A 21,599-nucleotide genomic window follows, 5' to 3' on the forward strand; every position below is an offset into this window, starting at 1 on the left:
ACGCTCTACATCCCAGCATCTCCCAGAGCTCCCACTGCTTTCCTTTTGCCCACATCCCATACTACCTCCCAGGTATGGCGATGCTGCCCGATGTGTTGTTTTTCTTCAGTGCCTTTGTGTGGGATCAGCCTGAGGAGACCCATTAGGGCAGGCTGTAGCTGGAGCAGAACAGACAGGTGGTGGTGAATGTAGAAGAGAGGAAGAACGCAGAGGCCTTCTGTTCCCTTTTGCCAACAGAAGGGAAATAGGCATTAGGCTAAAGCTTCCCATTACTTGGACTCCCAGCAGTCTGTCACCGTAGAAAACTGCCTGTTCTATGAAATTAAACTTTCCTGAGGTAAACATTTATTCCAGATAATCATGAAACCTAAGATAGAAAGGGAGAGTGTCTGGTAAGGCAAGAAGAACAACCACAAGGAGAAAGGCTCTTGCCAGGAGCAGTTTGCTTGTAGCAAAGGGTCACTGACTCTTCTCTGTAATGGAGACTACTTCAGGGCTGCCCAGAGGCCACAAGCAGCCCTCTGAGCTGAGGGACTCCTGCGACCATGGACAAATAGGATACAAGGGAGGGCAAAAGGGGCAAGCTCCCTCTCTAACCAGAGTGAACCTCTCAGGAACTCACCTCCAGTCCTTTTGAGAGCCTGAAAAAGTGCCTTTGAAACTTATCACTTATCCTGAGATAGTGGTTGTAGACTCTAAGGCTGTCTTGAGAGCTCCTGTTGCCTGTGCAGTGTATGGCACTTTGTGCAGTCTCCCCTGGTCCCAGTATAGACAAAGCACTCAGAGAATGTAACATGAAACCAACCACAATTGAACCTATGAAGCTTTAAATAAGATTAAATCAATGAGGAAACAGAAGAAGTGTAAGTACTGTCTTTATTCTGTGAAATTATAAAAGGAGAGCTAATCTGAAAACAAACTCCCCACACAAGAGAAGCCACAGCAAACAGGACTCGGTGAGCACCACTGCTGGCGTTTGTCGTGAGCTTTGCTTAACCCCATACGAGAGAGAGTCAGAGGAGTGCCTTCTCCAAGATGAATCCTGACAGGACAGGGAGGAAGAGGGTGTCTGGAGGGGCAAAACCAGAACTCAGTCTGGCCAAGATAGAAGCTGGTTTGCACTGGAACCGCCTTAACTTTATGTCCATCATCCCCAGATTGTTTTTTCCATCTCCTACAATACTGCATTCAGAAATGGTGGTGCAACCCTTCATGGCGGCTTTCAGAGACAGTCCACCTACACAGAGAAGTACATGCCATGCATCAGGGGAATCAATCTCCATAGCTATTCCCTCCCTGGCCAATGAGGTCCCCATTTCCACCACAAGAACTGCCCGTTCCTTACATCTAGTTGGCTCCAAACCCACCAACCCATTCCAGTCTGTTCCCACCCCCTGAATGAAATTGAAGAAGCAGCAAGGTCACCTTGGTTGACTTGAAATAAAAAGGGTTTAGGGTTTGTCTTTTCTTTCTTTCTGCTAAATAAAGATGATTTTTTTAAAAACTAAACATTTTAAATATAAAAATTGAAAAAATTTTAAATAGTTTTCTTTCTGTCATTTAAAGATTCAAACCTTGCCTAGCTTCCCAAAGAAACCAGGGCTGTGTGATAGTACTCCAAGTGTTCACTGTCTCCTTCTCTCTCTGACCCTCTCATCACGTTTGAACTAGATGACTACCTCTCAGCCAAATTTGACATGGGGGTGAGAAGTCTCAAAGACATTACAGGCTGAGCCATTTATTCAGATAAGTCCATTCTCTAAGGCCTTACAGGATTTAGCCAAATCAACAGAGAAACCCTACTCACATGCCCACTGAGGGAGAGCCTGAAACCTGAACTTGTGCTTTACCAGCACTGGAGCAACTACCTGAGAAGAAGACCTAGAAGATGCTGGGTGCCTAGCTCCCCATGCAGATATTCTTGCTCCCATTGCTTGCTTTTGCTCACAATACTCATGTTTTTCTGCTGCACAGGCTATGGAGGTCTGGAATATTCTGCTGGACGTTCTTATCTAAAATACAAATAACTTATAAGGGCGCTTCATTAGTTCCTCACCTTCCTTTGCTCCCCTGCACTGCTGTTTCCTCTGCACAGCTCATCACATTGCACAGGTCTCCTCTATTTACAGTGGCCGATCAATCAAATCAAGACAAGTTAGGAGCATTTTTTATTTCAGTGGTACACTGAATTAATTGCACCACTCTATTTCCATTGCTGTGACTAAAAAAATACTTGTTTTCCTTCACGTTGTCTCTGTGAAACACCTTCTAATTCAGGGTTTGGACAACACATCTATAAAGTGTATAGCAAGACCTTCAGGCGTCATATCATCACCTGGCAACATTATCAACTCAGAGAAACTTCATCCATAATCATACACAAGACAATTTTTTTCCAGTCTGCTTCTACAGCAGGTGCTGCTGCCCTTAATTTCCACATTATGTTTCCTGCCTGCTGGAGCACAGGTGGGATTGCCATGAAACATGGAAGTCTTTTACCTGCAGCAACAGAGGAAAGGGCAGTGACCAGGGAGCTTGCTGTCTACTTTCCTCTCTCTAATTATAGCTCCTGAGGTGGGAAAAAGATTTCTGAAGGAAAGCGTTATGTGCTGCTGGTGACCCCAGCCGTTCAAAGGCTGGAGTTCCCTCACAGGGAAGATCTTTGGGTACCCCAAAGACTCAGCTGCAACGTTCATGGGGAGGGACCTGTCCCTGGCTCTCTAGGAGCAGAGGCACCACTACAACAAACAGTGTCTTGTCCCCAGTGGCCAGTGTCATCTCATGAGAAAGCCAATGGCTCTGTATTAGTTTCACCTGAACCTCCACTAAGTAGGCAACTGGCTTAGATCCAGATTCATCCTCATGCATCCTAGCTAGGGCCAGCAGGTTCAGGGTCTTGATCAGATTTATTACATGCCCAGGTATCAGATTGCTTCAGGAATCCAGTTCTGCTCTTGACCTCAGTCATGCCAGGCTATGACAAATCCCAACAGTTATCCACGCATGATGGGGAAGGAGGAAGAAAAAAACACCCCTGCCTTTTTATCAGCATGTTCCTTTTCAGTTCCGTGTCTCTTCCTCTTTTTTTTTCCTTCACATTTTTTGCCCATTTTAATTTCTCTGTGATGCTTCATCTTAGACTGGTTTCACCCACTTAACCAAAAAGATGAAAGACAGCCCCAAACAAAAGGCAGTTACCAGAATTCATTAACCCAGCAAGGTCAACGCACTGGGTTTCGGATCCACTGCAGTTTACGATTTCGTTACCGCACTGAAAGGAGTCCACGCTATAGCAGGCAGGACACTGGTATCCATTGGGCACGTTGTCCTCTGGTGGCACTGGAAGGAAGGAGATGGGCCGTAATTGGTTTTAACGAGGGAAGGAGAGGAACGAGCCCGGTGATGGCTTAGCCTGGAAAGCCTCACCTCGGGTCGGGGCAGACAGAGAGGAGACGGGGTATAAGGAAAAAGGGAGCTTACGCGAGACAGAGATTGTTCGACAGTCGTTGCCTGTGCAGCAAGCCAAGTGGCTCCTTGCTTTTACCTTCCCATAGTTCATGGTGATAGGGCCAAGCTGGCAAATGCTGGATGGCAGGCAGGACTTGATGGACGAAGGGATTGCCATCCCCCCTGTAATGAAGTGGAAGGCAGCACCAAGTCGTTAACCACAAGGTAACTCCCTTCCCCTCCTATTAGTTCCTACAGCAGTAACTGCTAAGCAGCCGTCCTGAGGCCTGAGAAGGGTCTGGGGACCACCCCAAAAGCAGCACCGGTGATCCTGGTGATCCCCTCAGAGGAACGAGGGTGCCATCACATCTGAGGCACTAGTGAGGAATTTCTCCTTCTCCACGTCATGCTTAAAGGCAGGAGGAGAGCACGACTCCTCACAGCCAGCTGGCCTTGTGGCAGAAGTTCACCTTAGCCAGAAAGCCTCAGCCACAGAACTTATGGCGTGACCCACGCGCCTCTGACCCACAGCCCATGCTGCTTCGTGCGCAGTCCGCAGAGCCCACAGTCCATCGCAGTCACAAGCATCCTGACACAGGCAAGACTAGTCTTTGCCATGAACCAAACCCACAAGGTGTAATGGGGTGCAGACCAGTTACATTGCAGTCTAGTGGGGCCCCACCAGTGCTGTGAGGAGGAAAGGTCACTTTGCACAAGCAGGGGGAAGACAGGCACTGGAGCTGCCAGCACCGAAGGTGGTAGGATATGAGATAAACTCCAGTCTAAAAGCCAACAGTCACTTTACTGAAGCTGGACAATGACCAGGGATGTGCCCCTTATGCAACCGAGCGTGCAGTTGTGTCAGGGCTCAGCACCCATCATCGGCTTATCAACCATGGGGACATGGTGATAGCCCAGCCTTGGTGGTGCCACCAGGCTGCCTGGTGTCCCCTTCCCTGCTTGAGGAATGGAGTCAGATGCAGGCCAGTTTCTCCCTCCACCCATGGCCAGTGCACCCTCAGTGCTAGATGCCAGCAGCCTTGTGTCCCTCACGGTCCAGCCTCTCGACCCAACTCCTCACCTTAACCAGAATTAAAAGCCAATGTCTTCTCCCAGTATGCTGCCTAGGTCCTCCCCTCCACAACTAAGAACCAAGCCCTCCCAGTAGGAAACTGCTGCTCAAGATATAGAGGAATAAAGAGCTTTTCCCATCCCAGACCATCCTGATCTCTGCATCCTCTGTCAGTGAAAAGGAAAATGAACAGCTTACCCGAGGACTCACCATAAGGCCAGTGACAGAGGTAGGGAGAAAGACCCATCGCCCATCCCCACTCCAAAAGCCGCACTGGCGCACAGCTATAGTGGACATCTTACCTACCTATCATGACCTCGTGCAGAATGATGCCGCAGGTATCTTCACCACCACTACAGGTTTTCATGGGGCCAGAGCAGCTTTTTCCTATGCTGTGACAAACCTCACACTGAAGGGAGGTCCCTGGGGAAAGAAGGAGGACACCTTCCTGGGTAGCGGTCATGAGGGATCTCACTTCCCCCTTCATTGATGTTTTGCTTCAGTGTTTGATCAGCACTTTTCACATCCTCTTCCCTTATTTTCCCTGTTTCATTGCTCAGTTTGTTCTTTTTTATTATTTCTGTTATTATTTATTCTAGTATGAACTTGAATTTGGGTTCTTTTTTATTATTTCTGTTATTATTTATTCTAGTATGAACTTGAATTTGGGCAAGTGAAGGGAAGCCATTTTGGGATAGCATTTTACATTTTAACCACCAATACCCAGCCAGCTTCCCTTGTGTCCTATACAATGATGTTTGCTTGGTTTTCCTGGGGTTGCTAAGGAAAGCATCCCCACAAACCCCTCTGTCCCAGCAGGCATTCAGATGTCCCTGGATTCCCAGGCCCCAAATCCTCTCTTTGCAGTGAGCAGGGGCACCCAAAGGTCTGGGGGTCAAGGGGCTGCCAGCGGGTATTGACTATGCTATGTACAAAGAGGGGAATGGCGTATCTCTTTGTAGGCATCAGGGGAAAACACTTTACCAACTGCCTGCTGGAACGTCTTAAGCAGACCAGAATATCAGGCAGTCAGCAGGAAACACAAGAAAGGAATAAAGTGTTTATCAACAGAGGACAAACAGCATGTCTTCCCTGACACACACTCATCGGGACCCAAGGGTCCAGCGTGTAGATTAAGAGGTCCAGGGCACGTGTCAGTTCTCAGGTGCCATCTAAGGCACCTTGCGGTGGCTGTGACATCTACATGAGGTGGCAGGTATGACACAAGACCTCCCAGACACCAGTGCTCTTCTGGACCAGAACTGAAGGACAGCTGAGATGACATATAATGTCTAAAATGTCACACAACCCTCGGCATGAACAAAATAAAGGAGCCCCTAAGTTTGTGGTAAATGGTGGCTGGAGATCAATTCAGCCGACCAAAGGTCCATCTGCCTCAGAGTAACCTGAATCACTCCCGTGACTGTCCCAGCTAGATCACCAGTGACCACCGCGGGAGCTGAGACAGCCGGTTCACATTGTAAATGCCTACACCTTCATCTGCACGTTGGCTCAGATCCCCTGAGACTGGTCACTCCTCCACAGTGCAAATCCCCCCGGATGAGGGGTTCCTATGGCTCAGATGGCAGGAACAGCCCTACACGTGGAGGACCCATTCCCAGACCATTTCCACGTCTCGCCAGCCCCACAGCGGAAAACTCACCTGGGTCCAGGAAAGCCAGGAAGAAGCTGAGGCCAAGGGACGCTTTCATGCTGATGGGATGTAAGCCCAGGGATCTGCCAAGTCTTGCTTAACACAGCGCTGTGTGCCACTAGGGCTTTATAAACTGGAGGGAAACAGGGTGTTTTGGGGAAGTGGCGGCTGGGGAAGTGCTCTGAAGAATATAGCACCAGTGTTTGTTTTTTAAAGCACAAGTTCTGCCTTTTCCTCCGCATGAGGAATGCTGTTTGTCTTTCCCCAGTGTAGAGTATGCAGCCTATGGGGAAAGACTGGCTTGCCTCGGGTCTATCAGGTATGTCTCCGGTGCAGACTTTGTTTGAACAACATTCAGCCTCTCCCATACATATGAATGACGGAGAAGAAACCATTTGAACAGCCCTGTTGTGCTCTCACCGTTAGGCCCAGAGAAGCAAAGTGTAGCAAGGGCCAGCCGGGAATTTTCCTCGTGGCTGAGTTTTTGCTGGCTGGTTTCCCATCTCCCTTCCCATCAGACAGCCAGGAGCTCTCATACCCCGAGTACAGCAGTAAAGCAGGGAGCTTCCTCTGCAAGCTGGCGTGCAGCTTCTCTTTGCAAAATAACTGCCAATGCACACCTTGGAGCAGGCTCAGTCGAGGGTTCCTGGGGTTGAATATGTCAGAGCTGCAAAGCGGGTCCTCCAGGGTGCGGGTTTTGATATAAAACACTTGGAAGTTGATAAGAAAGTCTTCTATTGTACCTCTGGGTTTTAAATCAAACCAGCCAGCAGGGAGAAAGCATCGATGTGGCTGTGAGACATCCTGGTCATAGCTTAGGTAATGTTATTACAGGTTTTCCATGCACTGAGGTCTCATGATGAGCTAATGCCAAGCAGCAGTGACAAACTTGCCATCGGCCCAAAGGTTCCCTGCCTCGTGCAGGTTTTATCAAGATGTGCTTCCTCACTGAAACCATTCCCTACCCTGAAGATATCCTCTGTACTCCTGTCCTGCACCAGATCGGACACAGCCAGTTCGTTTATGGTCCTCCAGGACTTTCTGCATTGACAGCAATGAAGAACCAAAATGCCCCTGTGCCCTCTCTCAACTGTAGTGTCAGCTCTTTGGGTGAGATATTGCTCCAGGTAGACTTTTTGCTGTGTAGCACAGCAGAGTTGCTGGGCTCATCTGGCCTCCAGACACAAGGGCAACCCAAACAAGTCCTCCACAGCAGGGGCATGCAGACCACAATTACGGAGGGGTAATGAATCACAAATACAAGGTGCAAGGACCTTCCGAAGCTCACCCAGTCCATCCTGCTGCCCAGGACAAGGGCTGCCTGGAAGGATGTATCATGTAGCAGGGAAATCTGGTCTGTTGGGGAAGGAGTCTCACCTTGAACCTGGCAGGGCTAGGTGTTTGGTGAAGAGCAGAGAGGGTTTCATTGCTGAGGTTTCCTACTGATGCGCAAATGAGCTAAGTGCTGTTCCTGGCTCTACCAAAGACTTCCTGCAAATCCATTGAGAAAAATCATAGATCTTGCTGATGTTTCCAGTCACTCTTTTGCTTTGATTTCCTGTTTCTCTCTCCCACCTTACTTCTGCTTTCCCCATTTGGGACTAACCTCTTCAGAGGAAAAGTGGTCTTGTGACATTTCCAAATACATTGAGTAGTCCAGTGGGACCTCTTCTTAGCTAAGCCCACAGCATTATGAGAACGGAAATTAGTGCAATCACACTGGATAAAAGCCTAGGTCCCCCAACATCCATAAAGCTGGTACCACAGGAATACAAGGCAGAATGGTATAATCACCTTGAATTTCTTTTTCAGCTCAGAAATGGTCTCATGCCACAGTAGATACATTATAATGAAGTCAAATTTCTGACTGCAGCCAGTCCAGGATTAAAATTCATTCCTCATTGGTCTTAAACCTTAGACTGAATAAAACCCTGTCCCCAGGCAGGCTGGGGTACTCAGATCAGGGTGATCCTGCCATTTAACTGCATCTGGGTCTGCAGATACAGATAAGGAGATGGGTGGATGTGGCTGTCTCTGGTGATTTTAATTTCGTGCCCTTTCATTTAAGATGATTACTGAAGTGCCTGGGGGAGTTTCCCTGAATGACATGACTGCACTAGCCCCACTGAATTACATTGAACTCACCTGTTTCCCACCTCTCGTGGAGGGAGGGTGTGAAGCTGCAGCCTTTTCATGTGCATTTTTAGAGATGAAACCAAGCGTAGCAAGGAGGAGCCACAATCTGCAGCAATAAAAGACCTGGAAAATAAGACTTTTGAGAGAAGGTGGAAACAATAAAGGTGCTCAGGGGACACCCAGTCATATCATATATATCTGCAAAAACAAAGACTGGATAGGGAAAACTATCACAGGAAGCTTACATGAGGCATTGGGGGAATTTTCTAACAGTGACATTAGTGAAGCTGATTGCCTAGGAAGGTGTGGATCCTCCATCCCGGGTGGCTTAGGAAAACAGGCTAGACAAATACTTATTAGGGAATTATTTAAGTTGATAGGATCCTGCTCCAGGGCTGAGAGGTGGATTAGATGCTCTCTCTCAGGATCCTTTCTAAATTTGTTCCTATACTTTAGTTTCATGGTGTGCATGAAGCGCCTGTCTTCTGCGGCATGTCCACGTTTCCAGAAGCAGAGGATGGTGATAATATGATAGTCACGCTCTTCAGGGAGGTGAGGGAGAGGCTGGGGAGGTCAGAGAAATTTGTGAAGTGAGAAAACTTATAAATCCAAACCTGAAAATAGCATTGGCAGGAAGGTGAGAAGAAGGGGATATGTTCAAAAGAAAGATGTTCAGCAGAAGAAAGGCACCTGCCTAGGCTAAAGCATGGACAAAAATCATAAGTGAATTTGTCATGCAGGTTTGTGGCAGAAAATGCCGGTGGGTTTCATAGAATCATCTAGGTTGGAAAAGACCCTTAAGATCACCAAGTCCAACCATTAACCTAACACTGCCAAGTCCACCACTAAACCATGTCCCTAAGCGCCACATCTACAGGTCTTTTAAATACCTTCAGCGATGGTGACTTAATCACTTTCCTGGGCAGCCTGTTCCAATGCTTGACAACCCTTTCAGTGAAGAAAATTTTCCTAATATCCAATCTAAACCTCCCCTGGCCCAACTTGAGGCTGCTTCCTCTCATCCTAAGAGCCCAAACATACAGATATGTCATCAAAGCATAAAGCTAATGAATCAGGTTTACATCACAGCTGAAGAACCCAGGTCAGAAAGCTCTGAAAAAAAGTAAGAAAAGTGGCAAAGGTGTGACAAAAAAAGGAAAATATAGAAAGGGCTGGGGGTGCACAGATTGTGTAGGAAATGCTGGGGAAAAGCCTTATACAGACCTAACTGGGGTTGAAATAGAAAGAGGTGCTCAAGGGAGAGTGACAATGATGGCTTTAAGAAAGAAGTGAGATCAGAGCTAAGGATAAACCCTCTGATGGTGAGATCAGCTGGGGCCAGGGTGAGCACCCTGTTCCTGTGATTAAACACTTGAGAACGAGCCAGAAGGACAGCGTGTGCCTGGGTCAAGGGCGAAGCTGACACAGCCCTGGGACCAGGCAAGCACACTGTGGCTGCCAGCCCTCATCCCTCGCAGTTACAGTGGCTCCGAGGGATGTCAGCACGGTGACGAAGGCTCCCCTCCCAGCAGCTGGGAAGCCAGCAAAGCACTTTCTGCAACGGTAGACAAAAACAAGAACCCAGGCAGAGGCCTTTGCGATGCAACTGTTCAGCTCGGCGGCACAGCTCACGTTGGCAATCTAAATCCAATTGATGTGTCTCACTAAATGCCTCATTTGCAGATATCCTGGTCTGCAAGCCCCCTTTGAGGAACTGGCCATATTTATTTGAGGTTCACTGAAGGTCACTAATTCTGTGAAACCACATCTGACTCAGGAAGCCCCAACACTGAAGTAGCTGAGGATGGCAGAGTAGTATGGAGACAGGAGTATCATACATATTTGCTCTGTTCTTCCTCAGGGCTCTGCTTACATCCACTGTTTTTTTTGTTGTGTTTTTTTTTTCCCCAGGACTCTACCCCCAGCAGAGCATGGGTACTGCATCCTGCAGCCAGCTCTAGGCAGGAGCATCTCTTGGGTAAGGGTCAACCACCCACCAGCTGCAGCAGCAGCTCGATGGGGTTGGGGTGGCTGGAGAGGACCAGAGCAGCCCTCATTGCAGCTGCTGCCACTGCTTGTAGCTGAGCAGAGAGCAGGAGTAGGTGAGGCTCAAATGAAAGCAGAGACCTGAGGAAGAATATGGTCACATGCATGCTCCAGGTCATGGATGAAATAGTCAGATGCACGTCACCATGTCAGGTTGAAGCCCTGTACACAGGGTCCTTGCATGGCCTGGGTGCTCAGCTGGGTCCCGAGGGTCACCCAGGCTGGTAGCAGCCACAACAGTATTGTCCCCCACTGTCCCCACATTACCAGGACACAGCTCCAGAACGAGCCTACAGGGGCCATCATGCCCATAATAGCCATTTTTAACCACAAGGTGCCTCTTTTTCTTCTTCTGTTAGAGGACAGTCCTGATTCTTAAGCCTCCCTAGGCTACCATTTGGGCTACGCCAACATGGGGCTGCCTGTGGCCGCAGGACCCTGTATACCCCCAACAACTCTAACACCACCAGTAAGAAAGAACAAGTCTGACAGCGTCTCAAAATCCCAGGAGAATCTGTGGGAGAAATAGAGCAAATATCTCCCTTACCTCCCTTTACCCATGGTGCAAGAGGAGAGAGCCACAACATGTTGGGACATTCCAACAGTGAAGTCATCCACAGCCCATAAAAAACCTGCGAAAGAAGAATCAAACCCACTCATTTTCTGAGCTGATTCCTTGTTCTCCAGAACAGAGATTGGCAAAACCTGCCAATCTGGTTAACCAGGCAAGGAAACATAAGACAGCAACCCCAACCACGCCACGCATGGATTAGTGCACCTGTCCCAAAGGGTGAGAGCAGGAGGAGTCTCACTGCTTGCTTGCTGGCTACAGGCTGAAGAAGCTTTTGACGACCATTTGTCCCAGCTGTGATTGCACAAATTAATAAACCAGCCAGGTGGTGGGAGGTCAGTATAAGTCTAATTGCAACTCCTGATTAGGATCTTCCCAAGAACCCACAAGGCACCCCCTCAGCTGTGTTCCCCCCGCAGCGCTTCACCACCTAACCCCAGGCTAGAGAGGAGGGGAGTTATTGTCTCTCCCCACCTATTGCTGATTTGGGCTCAGTGCTTGAAACAGGAGCTGGGGAGAGAGGGCTGGTGGCACCCAGATGGCTCAAAGGAGCAAAGCCATCCCTGCTGCCTACATGGGAGCTCATAGTCCCGAGAGTTTGTTGGCGAGGAGGTTAGTGCGCGCCTGGAAGAGCAGCGTGCCTGCAACAGGGTGCTAATTGTCACGTATTAATTTCCCATGAGGACTCCTCTGTGCGGAGCTGCGTGTTTACTTTGGAAGTGATGTTGCTGTTACTAATGGGGCACCAGCAATGGGGCAAGGGGGAACCACACTCCAAAATAGAGCTCAGGCAGAGACTCGCAGGGGGCTGCGATAGCAATGGGCTCCCCCGAGGTAAAGGGGGTTTTCAACAGCGTGGTGCTACCGCTGGCTCCAAGGTGGCTACGCCGAGCCCTGTCCTTGCTCCTGTCCCCAGCCATGGGCTCCCTCCTACCTCCAGCCAGTGCTGGACCTGCCCTGCCTGAAAACACCCTTAAGGGGTTCATTTCCAGCCAGGTCAGTCCCTTAAGGGGAGAGCTCCTGTCGGCAAAGGATTTGGGAAGCAGGGAAGAGAAGTTGAAGGCTGGAAATAATATGAATGTAATAACATAAAACTGGGGCTTAAATGTTTTCTGCTGTGGCTAAAAAGGATGGTATTTTACATGTTATCACACATGTACAACACCACCATAGTGAAAATACAATCAAATTACTGACTATTATCAAATTATGTAACTTCATTTTTCAAGAGATCAAGACATTTAAAGGGACATTTTATTTTACCTTTGATCCCACATGATTTATGGCAACAATGACATTAACACTGATGAATTTTTGGCACCCTGGCCAGCATATACCTTTTCAATTGAAATACTTGCCAGAGAATCCAGCTGCTTTTCAGGCGTCCTGGAATGAAGATGGATTTGCATGCGTGTTAACACGTTGAACGAGCTTTCTTTTCTGGCATTAATGATCAGCAATGTCATCTTCAAGCAATCAAGGCAACAGCAACTACTTAATCCACTGGTAGATGATGTAAAATGTAAGTCCTTATTAGATATTCACAGTCCTTATTAGACATTCATATTTCAACCTCCTCTTCAGTGATTTGCTCCAACATGTGACTGACTGAGTTAACACCTGCCAGCAGCAGAGTTTGTTTGCTAAGAGAGTTCCAGGCTGGCAGCTGAGGCAGACTAGCTTACCAGTTTTAACTGGTCCCTTGAGATAAAGCCAATGCTGCCATGGGCTGGTGTCAATAGACAACGAATGTATAAGAAGAGGGCCAGTCTTCTAATACAATATTAATATTCACGCTTTTTACTTATTGTTAATGGCAGTGGTTAGGACCCTTGGAAATGGAACAGAAATTCAGCGTTTCAGGGATCACTTCTAAGTGGGCACTCAAGTAATTTGTGTCCGCTCTTGTCCCTTGGAGAACTGGCCTGACCTCAGGTCTCTGGTAACCTGACTGAACAGCCCTGAAAATCTCTGTCTCTTCTAAATGGCCTTCTGGTTTGCTGCTTTCTATAAAAAGAGCCCCTTCTTCCATACAGCTGAAGCTTGGGGTTGGTGACGAAGGTCCCAAGTCCTGGGAAGCACAAGTGGCTGCCTTTTGAATCACACTGGCATTTGTGAAGGAAGCAATGAAGAGAACAGGAGTTTATAAGCTTCCCTTAAAAGCCTAATTTTGTGGGAAAAAAAAAAAGGAGCCAGCCAAAGCCAACCTGGAGATGAGGCATCCATGGATTGCAGGTGCTAGGCTGATCTGGGGGATTTTGGAAGACAAAGATTCATTCAGTCCTTTACTCACCCACTCCTTCCCTGCGGCTATTCACAGCTCCCATCTGGGTACCTCTGGCACAGGAAGCCTCCTTAAAACAGACTACAAGATACTTGGAAACAGGAGATGTGTAATGGGTAAAGGGATTCATTTTTGCCCTTGATTACATTTATTTTTAAAAATATGACTTTATAACTTTCCCACCCTCTCTTCCCATTCACTCAATTACTAACCAAGTCCCACTGGCAGGAAACAAGATCTTATCATGAAAAGTAGTAGTCAAGGCTGAGTAAGACCTGCCTTGGAAATGGGCAGATGCAGCCAAATCAGAAAAATGAAAAATAAATGTTACCAATAGGCCCAAGACAAAAGGCTAGGCTGTGGCTACAAACTCTCCCCATGATGGGAAGTATTTGCATGCAGGTATTTCTTTGAACCATCACACAGATGCAGCAGCTCTGTTTATACCAGAGGTCTTTGAAGCCTGAAGATCCAGACAACCTCATTTACCACCTTTTCTTAAATTGAAGTGATCTGGAACTGACTGAACCCTCATTACAATTTTTGGCATCCCATCTCTGAGACGTGTGACCTCACTCCGTCAATGCCATTCTCTTCTGTTGCAGGATTTTTCCTCTGTGTGCAAAGCACACGTCATTTCTAATAAGCCCAGGTGTTGTGTGCTTATCAGTACCAGCTTCTGCCTCCTCTTTCCAGTCCCTTATTGTGAAGCAAGACACATTGCATAAGGAAGAGCCTGGAAAGCCATGCCCTGCAGCACCAAGAGACATGCTCCCAGCTTTCCAAATGATGCTCATCTTTCCCATCACTTTCCATTCCAACACTATTCATTGTGTGATAAGCATCATAAAATAAAGGTATTCCCAGATGAGTGTGTCACACAGCCCTAAGAAGAGCATGTTTGTTCAAAACCTGCATTGGTTTGGGCAGATTTTCTAGTCAACAGTCACTTTCAGAAAGCAAAATCTGTTGTTGTGTTTGCCTGGTTGTTTTTAAGAGCTGAAGAAAACATCTTCTTTGTTCTTGCATTTTCTTACACATTCATGAGGAAATGCATCCATTGCCCAAGGTAGGGTGGGCCCCCAGGCAAAACAACTGTTTGACAAGCTGTAATACTGTGGGATGTTCAAATATTACAGCAAACATCAGATAAATACCCAGAAACAGCAAACAATGAATGGCAGGGGGAGAGGTCCAAGCAAACCTTCACAGTACCCGGTGTGAAGACACCTGCAGTAGCTCAGCACGAGCTGGTACAACTTGTGGCACAGCACTGTGGAGATGTCAGCTCAGGTCCTGCAAGCAGGTTGGGTGTGGGGGTGCCGTGCTGACCTCCAGGATCCAGAGCAAAGGGTGCTGCCCTGCACCACGTGGAGATGCTCACACAGCAGCCTCCCATCTGGTTACACCGGTGATCCGGGGGTCAGAAACCAGTGACAGCTGCTGGTGGCCAGTGTCCAGAGCTGTGTATGAAACAAGACAAATTACTTTGTCATTGTTTGCCCTCAACTGGGCAGATTGAAAAGAACCAGGTAGAAGCAATGAGCAGAAAAAGATGAGCGACTTTGCAAGGGACAATCAAACTCCTCCATGGATGCCATGCTCCTACCTACTCAGCCCAAAAGGACATGAACCGGAGTTTCTCACTCCTTAACAAACACCCTGGTTGTGGGGATAAAAACCATTCTGGCAAGGAGCTCTTTCCAGGATAATATATGATAATAAATACATTTTCACACACAGGCACTCACTCTGTTACACCAACCAAAAAGCAGCTGATTTCAGCAAGTCAGGAGACTAGGTTACAAGATGGCTTGGGGTCCTTTGCAAACTGTTTGTTTATATGAAATCAAAGTTTTACTACAAGAATATGTCCCAATAAAAAGTTTCTTAACATATCAGTGACATAGATGCAAACAAAATCCCCCCAAATACGGTCTTTAATTGGTCTTCCCTGCATCTTCAAACCTGGGATATATTATAAATATACCTGATAGGGGTGATATACTGGTAAATGGATGGGTTTGTGTGTCTTTTAGGCCTCAAGGAATCATCTGGGAAACCACAAGATTTTAATGAGCCTGCCCCAGAGACATTAGGTTTTATGGAAACAGATTAAAAGAATTTTACTTAACAACTTAATCATGCAGTATAATGAGTAAATAAAAAATAATGCCATACAGATAAGACATGGGAAATTCCAGTGCTAGTGATATGAAATGTATGGAAATGATAATTAGGTGGCTACAGAATGAAAATAAAAACAAATGTGAGAGAAGAAAGGCAGATATGTAAAACAGGGATTATAAGATCATTAAAAGACTAGGGCAGTTCCACATAAGAGCAAAAAGTCCTCCCTAACATAATTTTTTTTAAGAAAGTTTTTGCCATCTTCAGATTTGAACTTTTGCATAAACATAGAGTGAAAGATTGAGGAATACAACTGGGATCGAGATCTCTGCATTGTCTTAATCAGTTCTTTAAAATACCTATATAAAGTCATCAAATACGACCATCACATTTTATTTCAGTTTGAGGAAGGCCAAAATTACATTCACTGGTTACATGGAAAACCACAGTGTGAGGCTGACACAAAACAAAAACTGTGGCATCCTGGTGCTGCCTCCTGGGAAAGGCTCTAGGGCAGATTTTGGGGCTACAGGAGGGGAGGTATTGCCAGGAAGGACCTTGGTGAGACCATGGGAGCAATATTCCTCCTCTCTATGACTTCTCGAAGTCACGATACCAGGGAAGACCTGCTGACAATGCGCAGATGTCCGACGTCTCTTGGGCAAGCCAAAAATGCAACTAGGGGAAAGACTGCTCTTTCTATTCTTTCTCTTCATTAACCAAACTGATGAAACTAGGAAGTAATGTCTTTTGGATCTAGAGAGAGATTCCGTTTCACTCCTTTGGAGTGTTTTAACACTTTCTCCTTTTTTAAGTTTTGACCTATTGTGAAGTGAAACAATTCTTTGTTAAAATAGCCTCCAAAACACTACCTTCTCAGCTGTCCTGTCCAATGCCACTCCAGCGTACACCAGCTCTACGTTTCTTCATGAAGGGAAAACACATTTCTCCCTTGGGACTTTTACCTGATGTCCATGACAACTCATATACTGGAAAGTCTGCAGCAAGCAGTGGGGAGCTCTGAGCAAGCACTCTGAAAAGCAGAATATATTGGGATTTCCGTAGCTCTTGGAGAAGCCCTCCAGGTCCCCTCAGTGGAAAGGCAGAGCCCATCCAGGTCTGTCTTCTGGTGACATGCACCGAACCTTAAAACTGTGTAGAGTAAAGGCAAACGAGGAAAAAAGTAATGAAGGAGGTTCAGCTTCTGTCTTCAGCCTGGGGATACAGACAGTTAAGAGAAAGGAATTACCTGGGCTGGGCAAAGGGGATCGGTGTATTATCCCCTTTCTCTTGCAAAAGGAAATGTTCATTGGAGGAAAAGATGAACTTCAATGGGGCAGTCACACACGCCTCACAGGCTGATGGTATTTTGGGAGCTGTGCCCATGGACAGAGTGTTAGAAATTATCATCGTGACCCTCTTGCCAGGCAGATCAGGGAACAGGATCAGTGCAGATCAGCCAACCAAAGAGGGGCCATTGAGTGGCCCAACACTGCAGCTCCAGTTGTTGAGCTTGTGCAGTGGGGCACAGCTCAGATCACCATGCCAGGGAACAATTTCTGAGGACTCGTCTCCGATTAAACCGAACACTAAGAAATGCTGCTTTTCTCATTCCCACTTGCCTGCCTGACTCAGACATGGGAGTTCAGTTTAATATAAGTGGGTAGAAATTGCAGAAAACGTTGGCATGAAGCACCACCACTTTGTGATCTGTTAATTACGGGCACATCTGCACTTTGAAGGAGTAGTCTGAATACAGTTGCATCCTTAGAAAAGAGTATGACATCAGTGGTGAAAAATTCGCACATGCAGCTCCATGTGCAGAGGCAAAAGAGGATGCAAACAAAGATGAAAGTGAAGATGAAGCTGGGGCTTTGAGAAAGAATTACACATTCTTCCTATCAGACATCCCAAGACCAAATGGAGAAATAGATGAAGCATAGACTCTGCACACACTGGCAATGAGATCTGAGCTCCCAAACCCTGTCAGTTTTGTGGCTGAAGATCAAGGGAGGTGCTCAGTTTTGGGGATAGCAGAGTGATGGAGATGGTATTTGAGATGGGGCTCAAACGTTGGTATCTGCCACATGCTCCCTTCGAGATGCTATACTAAGCTGCTGTTATGGGTTTGCTGTAGTTCCCGTGTCAGCTCTGACAGCGACAGGATTTTTCAGATACTGCAGGGCATTTCAAATGGTACCTAAATGCATGAGTCTTAGCCTGCAAGCTGAATCCCATCTGAGGAGCCTGTGCATTCCATTATCCCTGGAGGCCTTACAATGTTCCCCGTATCAGGTGATCCAAAGTTATTAAACCCACAGATTCACAAGACACTATGATAGTGCTTTGCCTTATACAATCCCTAGGGAAATATAACTGCAACAGGATCCAGTTATGCCAGCACTGTATGTATGCATAGAAAGAGGCAACACCAGATCCTGAATGCTTTAGTGAAGAGACCTGAACACAGAGAGCTGAGTGACTTGCTCATGGTCTCACAGACAGAGTAAGTGCCCTGCCAAAAGCGATCCTGCAAAGGACCTGCTGCCTGTACTTACATCACTCAGTCCCCATGACAATCCCATTGCGGTGATAACCCCATGTGGCAGGGTTAGAGACAGCAAGAAGACTCCCCTGCTCTGAAAGCAATGCGCAAGTGAGACAAGACACACAGCATCATGCTAGAGTTGCTCCAGCCACTCCGGTCTAAACACATCTCTTGTTTTACCACCTGTTGCTAAGGGAGTAGCTTTTGTGTTCCACATGGGTTTGCATCCATCAAGACCTGCTATTTATGAACCAGGCAGAAAATAGCTGTGGGAATACAGGTCTTGACCTGCCTTTTTTCTGTGCCAAGGAATAGATATTTCCTGCCATACCAGCCTGGCAGAGGTGAGTTGTTCTTGAGGATGGAGCTGGGTAAGCAGAAAGCCAGTGCCTTCTCCATATGCATCTAAGGGTTCAAGAGGGCTCCTAGTACCAGAAAAAGAAGCTGTAGCCACATGAAGCAAAGCTCTGGTGCAGCAGCAGTTGACACTGATGGCAGAAATGTATTCCAAGGATTACCTCTGACCTGGCAGGCTCTGTTCGGGATCAGACCCAGCACGGTCTGTACTACACTGTCTCTAGCTCAGATCAGATGTCATCTGACTGCACCAAGCCCATATAGTATCACACCATAGCAGTTAAGCCAAGACCACCACTTCCTTCTCCCATATTGTCTGCTCTGTGTGTCCTCCTCCTTCTCCTTCCTCCTCCTTCTTCTCCCTTGCGCCTCTGCCAGTGCTCTTGTGCTCCCCTGGCAAGGTAGTTCAGGGAGTGGACCCACCTAACATTCACCCAGCAATGAAGAGGGCAATATGGTCAGGCCATGTGGCCAAGTTGGCAGGGACAGAGAGGACAAGGTGGCAGCAGCCCACATTTGGCTTGGTTGACATTGGCAGGGAATCACACACTAACTCCGTCTTCAATGTGTGCTTGGTCAGGCATGTGTGCAAACATACCTGCTGCTTAAAGTCTGTATTATACATCCTGGCTAATTGAATTTAAATTTATTCAGGACTCAAACCTGTTTTGGTTCAAATCCGTGTTGTGACATGACCCAACAACATACAGACCTGGTACTGTGGGTTACAGAAGCACAAGCCCCATCTCCATCATTCATGCAGTCCCTGGCTCTTTTGCTGGGACATCTTGAAGGGTCTCAGGTTCATCTTTTGGCATGTGGGCACACCTCCATCAGGCTCAGAACAACTCAGTGGCCCTCCTGCAAGGGAAGCTAAGAAATTAGTTCCTCATTATGTGGGGCTGAACTGAGGTCACTCAATATTTGGAAACTCAAATATGTCATAAGACTCTTATGACACCCTTATTCCAGCAATGAACTGGTGATTCCAATTTCTTAGAACTTCCTATGCCCCAGATGCCCGGAGTTTGACTTTCTATACATTCAAAGCTAAGAACATAATACTTAAGCTTGTCACCAATAACACAATATGCATAGAACACAGAATTCCCTTCCTCTGCTGGGCTGACATTCATACCAAGAGGAAAAAGGCTCTTCCTTCTCCTTTTTCTCCCCACCATGGACCCATAGTGTCACAGCCAAAGGAAACTGCTTCTTCCTCTTACAGATTGTAAAGAATAAACCACAACCCTCTGCAGATAGAGGAACTGGTTTCCACGAAGAAGGATGAAGAAAATCTGCATAAAACCAAAGCTAGGATTAAAACACAGTAATCCTGGACAATAGGCCAGTGCCTGCTGATCCAAAGCACCTTTGGCCCCAAAGGAAATGGCCGTCTAATTAATGTCACTAGAAGGGAGGCATGTGCACGGCTCACGTGTGCTCTCTGCCAAGGTTACAGCTGGCAAGAGCACACTTTGCCAAGAGCAGCCTGCTGGCAAAGCCCTGTATTTTCCACAGCCTAGAAGCACATGTGTCTCCTCACTTCAAAGATACCTTCCACCACCAGCGGGCTGCTCCTGCCGTACCGAGAGCCCCCGCCCAGGCACACGAACCCCTCCAGAGTTAGCCTCTGCTTCTACTAGAAAAGGGAGCTGAGTCCCTTACGCAATATTTAACAGTCTCTCAAAGCCAGAGATGCTTTTGTCCCCATTTCAGCCTAAAGCATGGATGCAAGACTCAACTAGCCCAGAACTTTAACAAGGCATCATTACTACCAAGTTATGTGACTACTTAACATTCTGTATGCATAACTGGATGAAACCAGCTTTCTCCCCTCTCTTCTTTCTCCTTCATCCAATCTCCCCAATTATCTTCATCTATTGAAGCCAAGATCCTTTCAGTACCTCCAGCTTGCCAGGGAGAGCTGCCCCAGCTTGCTAGCAGAATTATAACACACCCTCCAAATAAGACTCTGGCTCAGAAATCGCTTAAGTGAGGATACCCCTTAACTGCATAAAAAGGAAAGCACGGTTGGTTGAGTAATTGATTCAGTTGGGATTGAAATGAAAAAATCTAATCAGGTCCCCCGCTCAGTTTTCTCCTCCTGTACTTGCACAGACTGCAGCAGGTCTGTTCTCGGGGCTCAGAGATGAGCTGAAGGCTCTGGGCTAACTTTCCTGCAGAGGTTGACTGGCTTAGGGTCACCACCTGGGATTCACAAGCAGCTATTCTCTTCTTGCTAACAGATAGCTGGGAGAGGGAACCCCAGGGCTGCAGGGGTGGAAAGGACATAGTTGTTCTTCTTGGGGGCTTATCTGAAAGGCTGTTTTGCAGTGGGATAATGCTCAGACTTTCAGGACTTGACTATAAGCTGTAAGGTTGGGAATAACCCCAAGGCCCAGCTTAGACATGATTTTTGGAAAGGAGAGGGGTGTTCCTGTCAACTGAGGAAAGGGATGACCGACAAGGAGCCAGGTGCCTCACAGGGGAGAAAATGGGAAGATGTCAGCATGCTAGAAAGTTGAGAAGATCTCCAATTTTCTGTTCAGTAGGGGAATCGTAGTGGTACAATTCTTCGCTCCAAAGGTAAGGGAAGGTAACCTGCATCCCTCTGTGCCTCCATGCAGCACCCAGAGTAGCTAAAAGCAAAGACGGGAACTCAGTATGGAGCAGCTGTCACTGCCCTCTTGCCCTGCACCCTGACTTACCTGGGGCTGTAGGATCTCTGACAAATCTTTCACTAAATGCACGTGCAGCACCTGGCACAGAGGAACACAGAGCCCAGCAAGACTGCCAATTTATTAAGAAAAATAATAAACATAGTCGATATGATCTCAAAGAATGCGGAGTAGAGAGAGCAAGCCTCTGTCAGGGCAGGGACATTTCCCTCTATGCTTCAAGGGAGATCTTCAGCAAAACCAACCCATTTCAGTTTGCTTAATGTGTGGGGAGGAAGGACAGGAGCAAGTGTCAGGATATGCAATATGCATATACATATGCAATACAGGAGCAAGTGTCAGCTTTGCCATGTCTAAGACAGGACAGATCTTCTTGTCCCTTTGACATGCCAGTCGCAAGCTATCCTAGCAGTATTTCTGCTTTTCCTCTGCAGATAACATGTTTGAATACTTTAAGATGGACACAGGATGTAAATGGTGTCAGCTCCATAATGCACCAATAGCCACATTACAAAACTGTTTTATGCTCACATTATTGCTGCCCTCCCACCAGTGGTGGCAAGTAGAATACCTTCCTTTTTCCCTAGGAGGGACAGCAAGCACTGGAAATGAAAGTCCATGGTCCATATAACACCTACAAACAAGGTCTGGAGAGAACACGGGGATCTCCTTC

General features: G+C 47.1%; 1 protein-coding gene across 2 annotated transcripts; it reads right to left on the reverse strand.

Moving 5' to 3' along the window:
- Window positions 1–873: 873 nt before the first annotated feature.
- Window positions 874–21,190, reverse strand: LOC142075109 (phospholipase A2 inhibitor NAI-like). 2 transcript variants are annotated; one of them, XM_075136128.1, is made up of 12 exons: window positions 18,958–21,190; window positions 14,426–14,673; window positions 13,220–13,301; window positions 12,264–12,312; window positions 10,903–10,987; window positions 8,319–8,432; window positions 7,551–7,664; window positions 6,183–6,306; window positions 4,826–4,942; window positions 3,481–3,630; window positions 3,199–3,339; window positions 874–1,237 (listed from the first exon to the last, which is right to left on the reverse strand). In XM_075136128.1, the coding sequence occupies exons 8-12, from the start codon at window positions 6,229–6,231 to the stop codon at window positions 1,014–1,016; spliced, it is 681 nt and encodes a 226-aa protein (XP_074992229.1). In that variant the 5' UTR covers window positions 6,232–6,306; window positions 7,551–7,664; window positions 8,319–8,432; window positions 10,903–10,987; window positions 12,264–12,312; window positions 13,220–13,301; window positions 14,426–14,673; window positions 18,958–21,190; the 3' UTR covers window positions 874–1,013. The 2 variants fall into 2 exon arrangements, with proteins under 2 accessions (XP_074992229.1, XP_074992228.1); XM_075136127.1 differs by lacking the exons at window positions 6,183–6,306; window positions 7,551–7,664; window positions 8,319–8,432; ... (3 more) ...; window positions 14,426–14,673; window positions 18,958–21,190 and having other exon boundaries at window positions 4,826–5,504.
- Between the last annotated feature and the right edge of the window lie 409 nt (window positions 21,191–21,599).

Source organism: Calonectris borealis, chromosome W (genome assembly GCF_964195595.1).
Source record: "Calonectris borealis chromosome W, bCalBor7.hap1.2, whole genome shotgun sequence".
NCBI classification, from domain to species: domain Eukaryota; kingdom Metazoa; phylum Chordata; class Aves; order Procellariiformes; family Procellariidae; genus Calonectris; species Calonectris borealis.

Bases quoted from the DNA above. Each gene is read 5' to 3' on its own strand.
- LOC142075109 (XM_075136127.1), bottom strand. From the start codon at position 5,006: ATGAAGGGGGAAGTGAGATCCCTCATGACCGCTACCCAGGAAGGTGTC. The intron at 3,631-4,825 runs GTAGGTAAGATG...ACTTCATTACAG, and splicing joins TCTGCACGAGGTCATGATAG to GGGGGATGGCAATCCCTTCG. The intron at 1,238-3,198 runs GTAACTGCCTTT...TTCTCTGTGTAG, and splicing joins TGCTGGGTTAATGAATTCTG to GTGGACTGTCTCTGAAAGCC.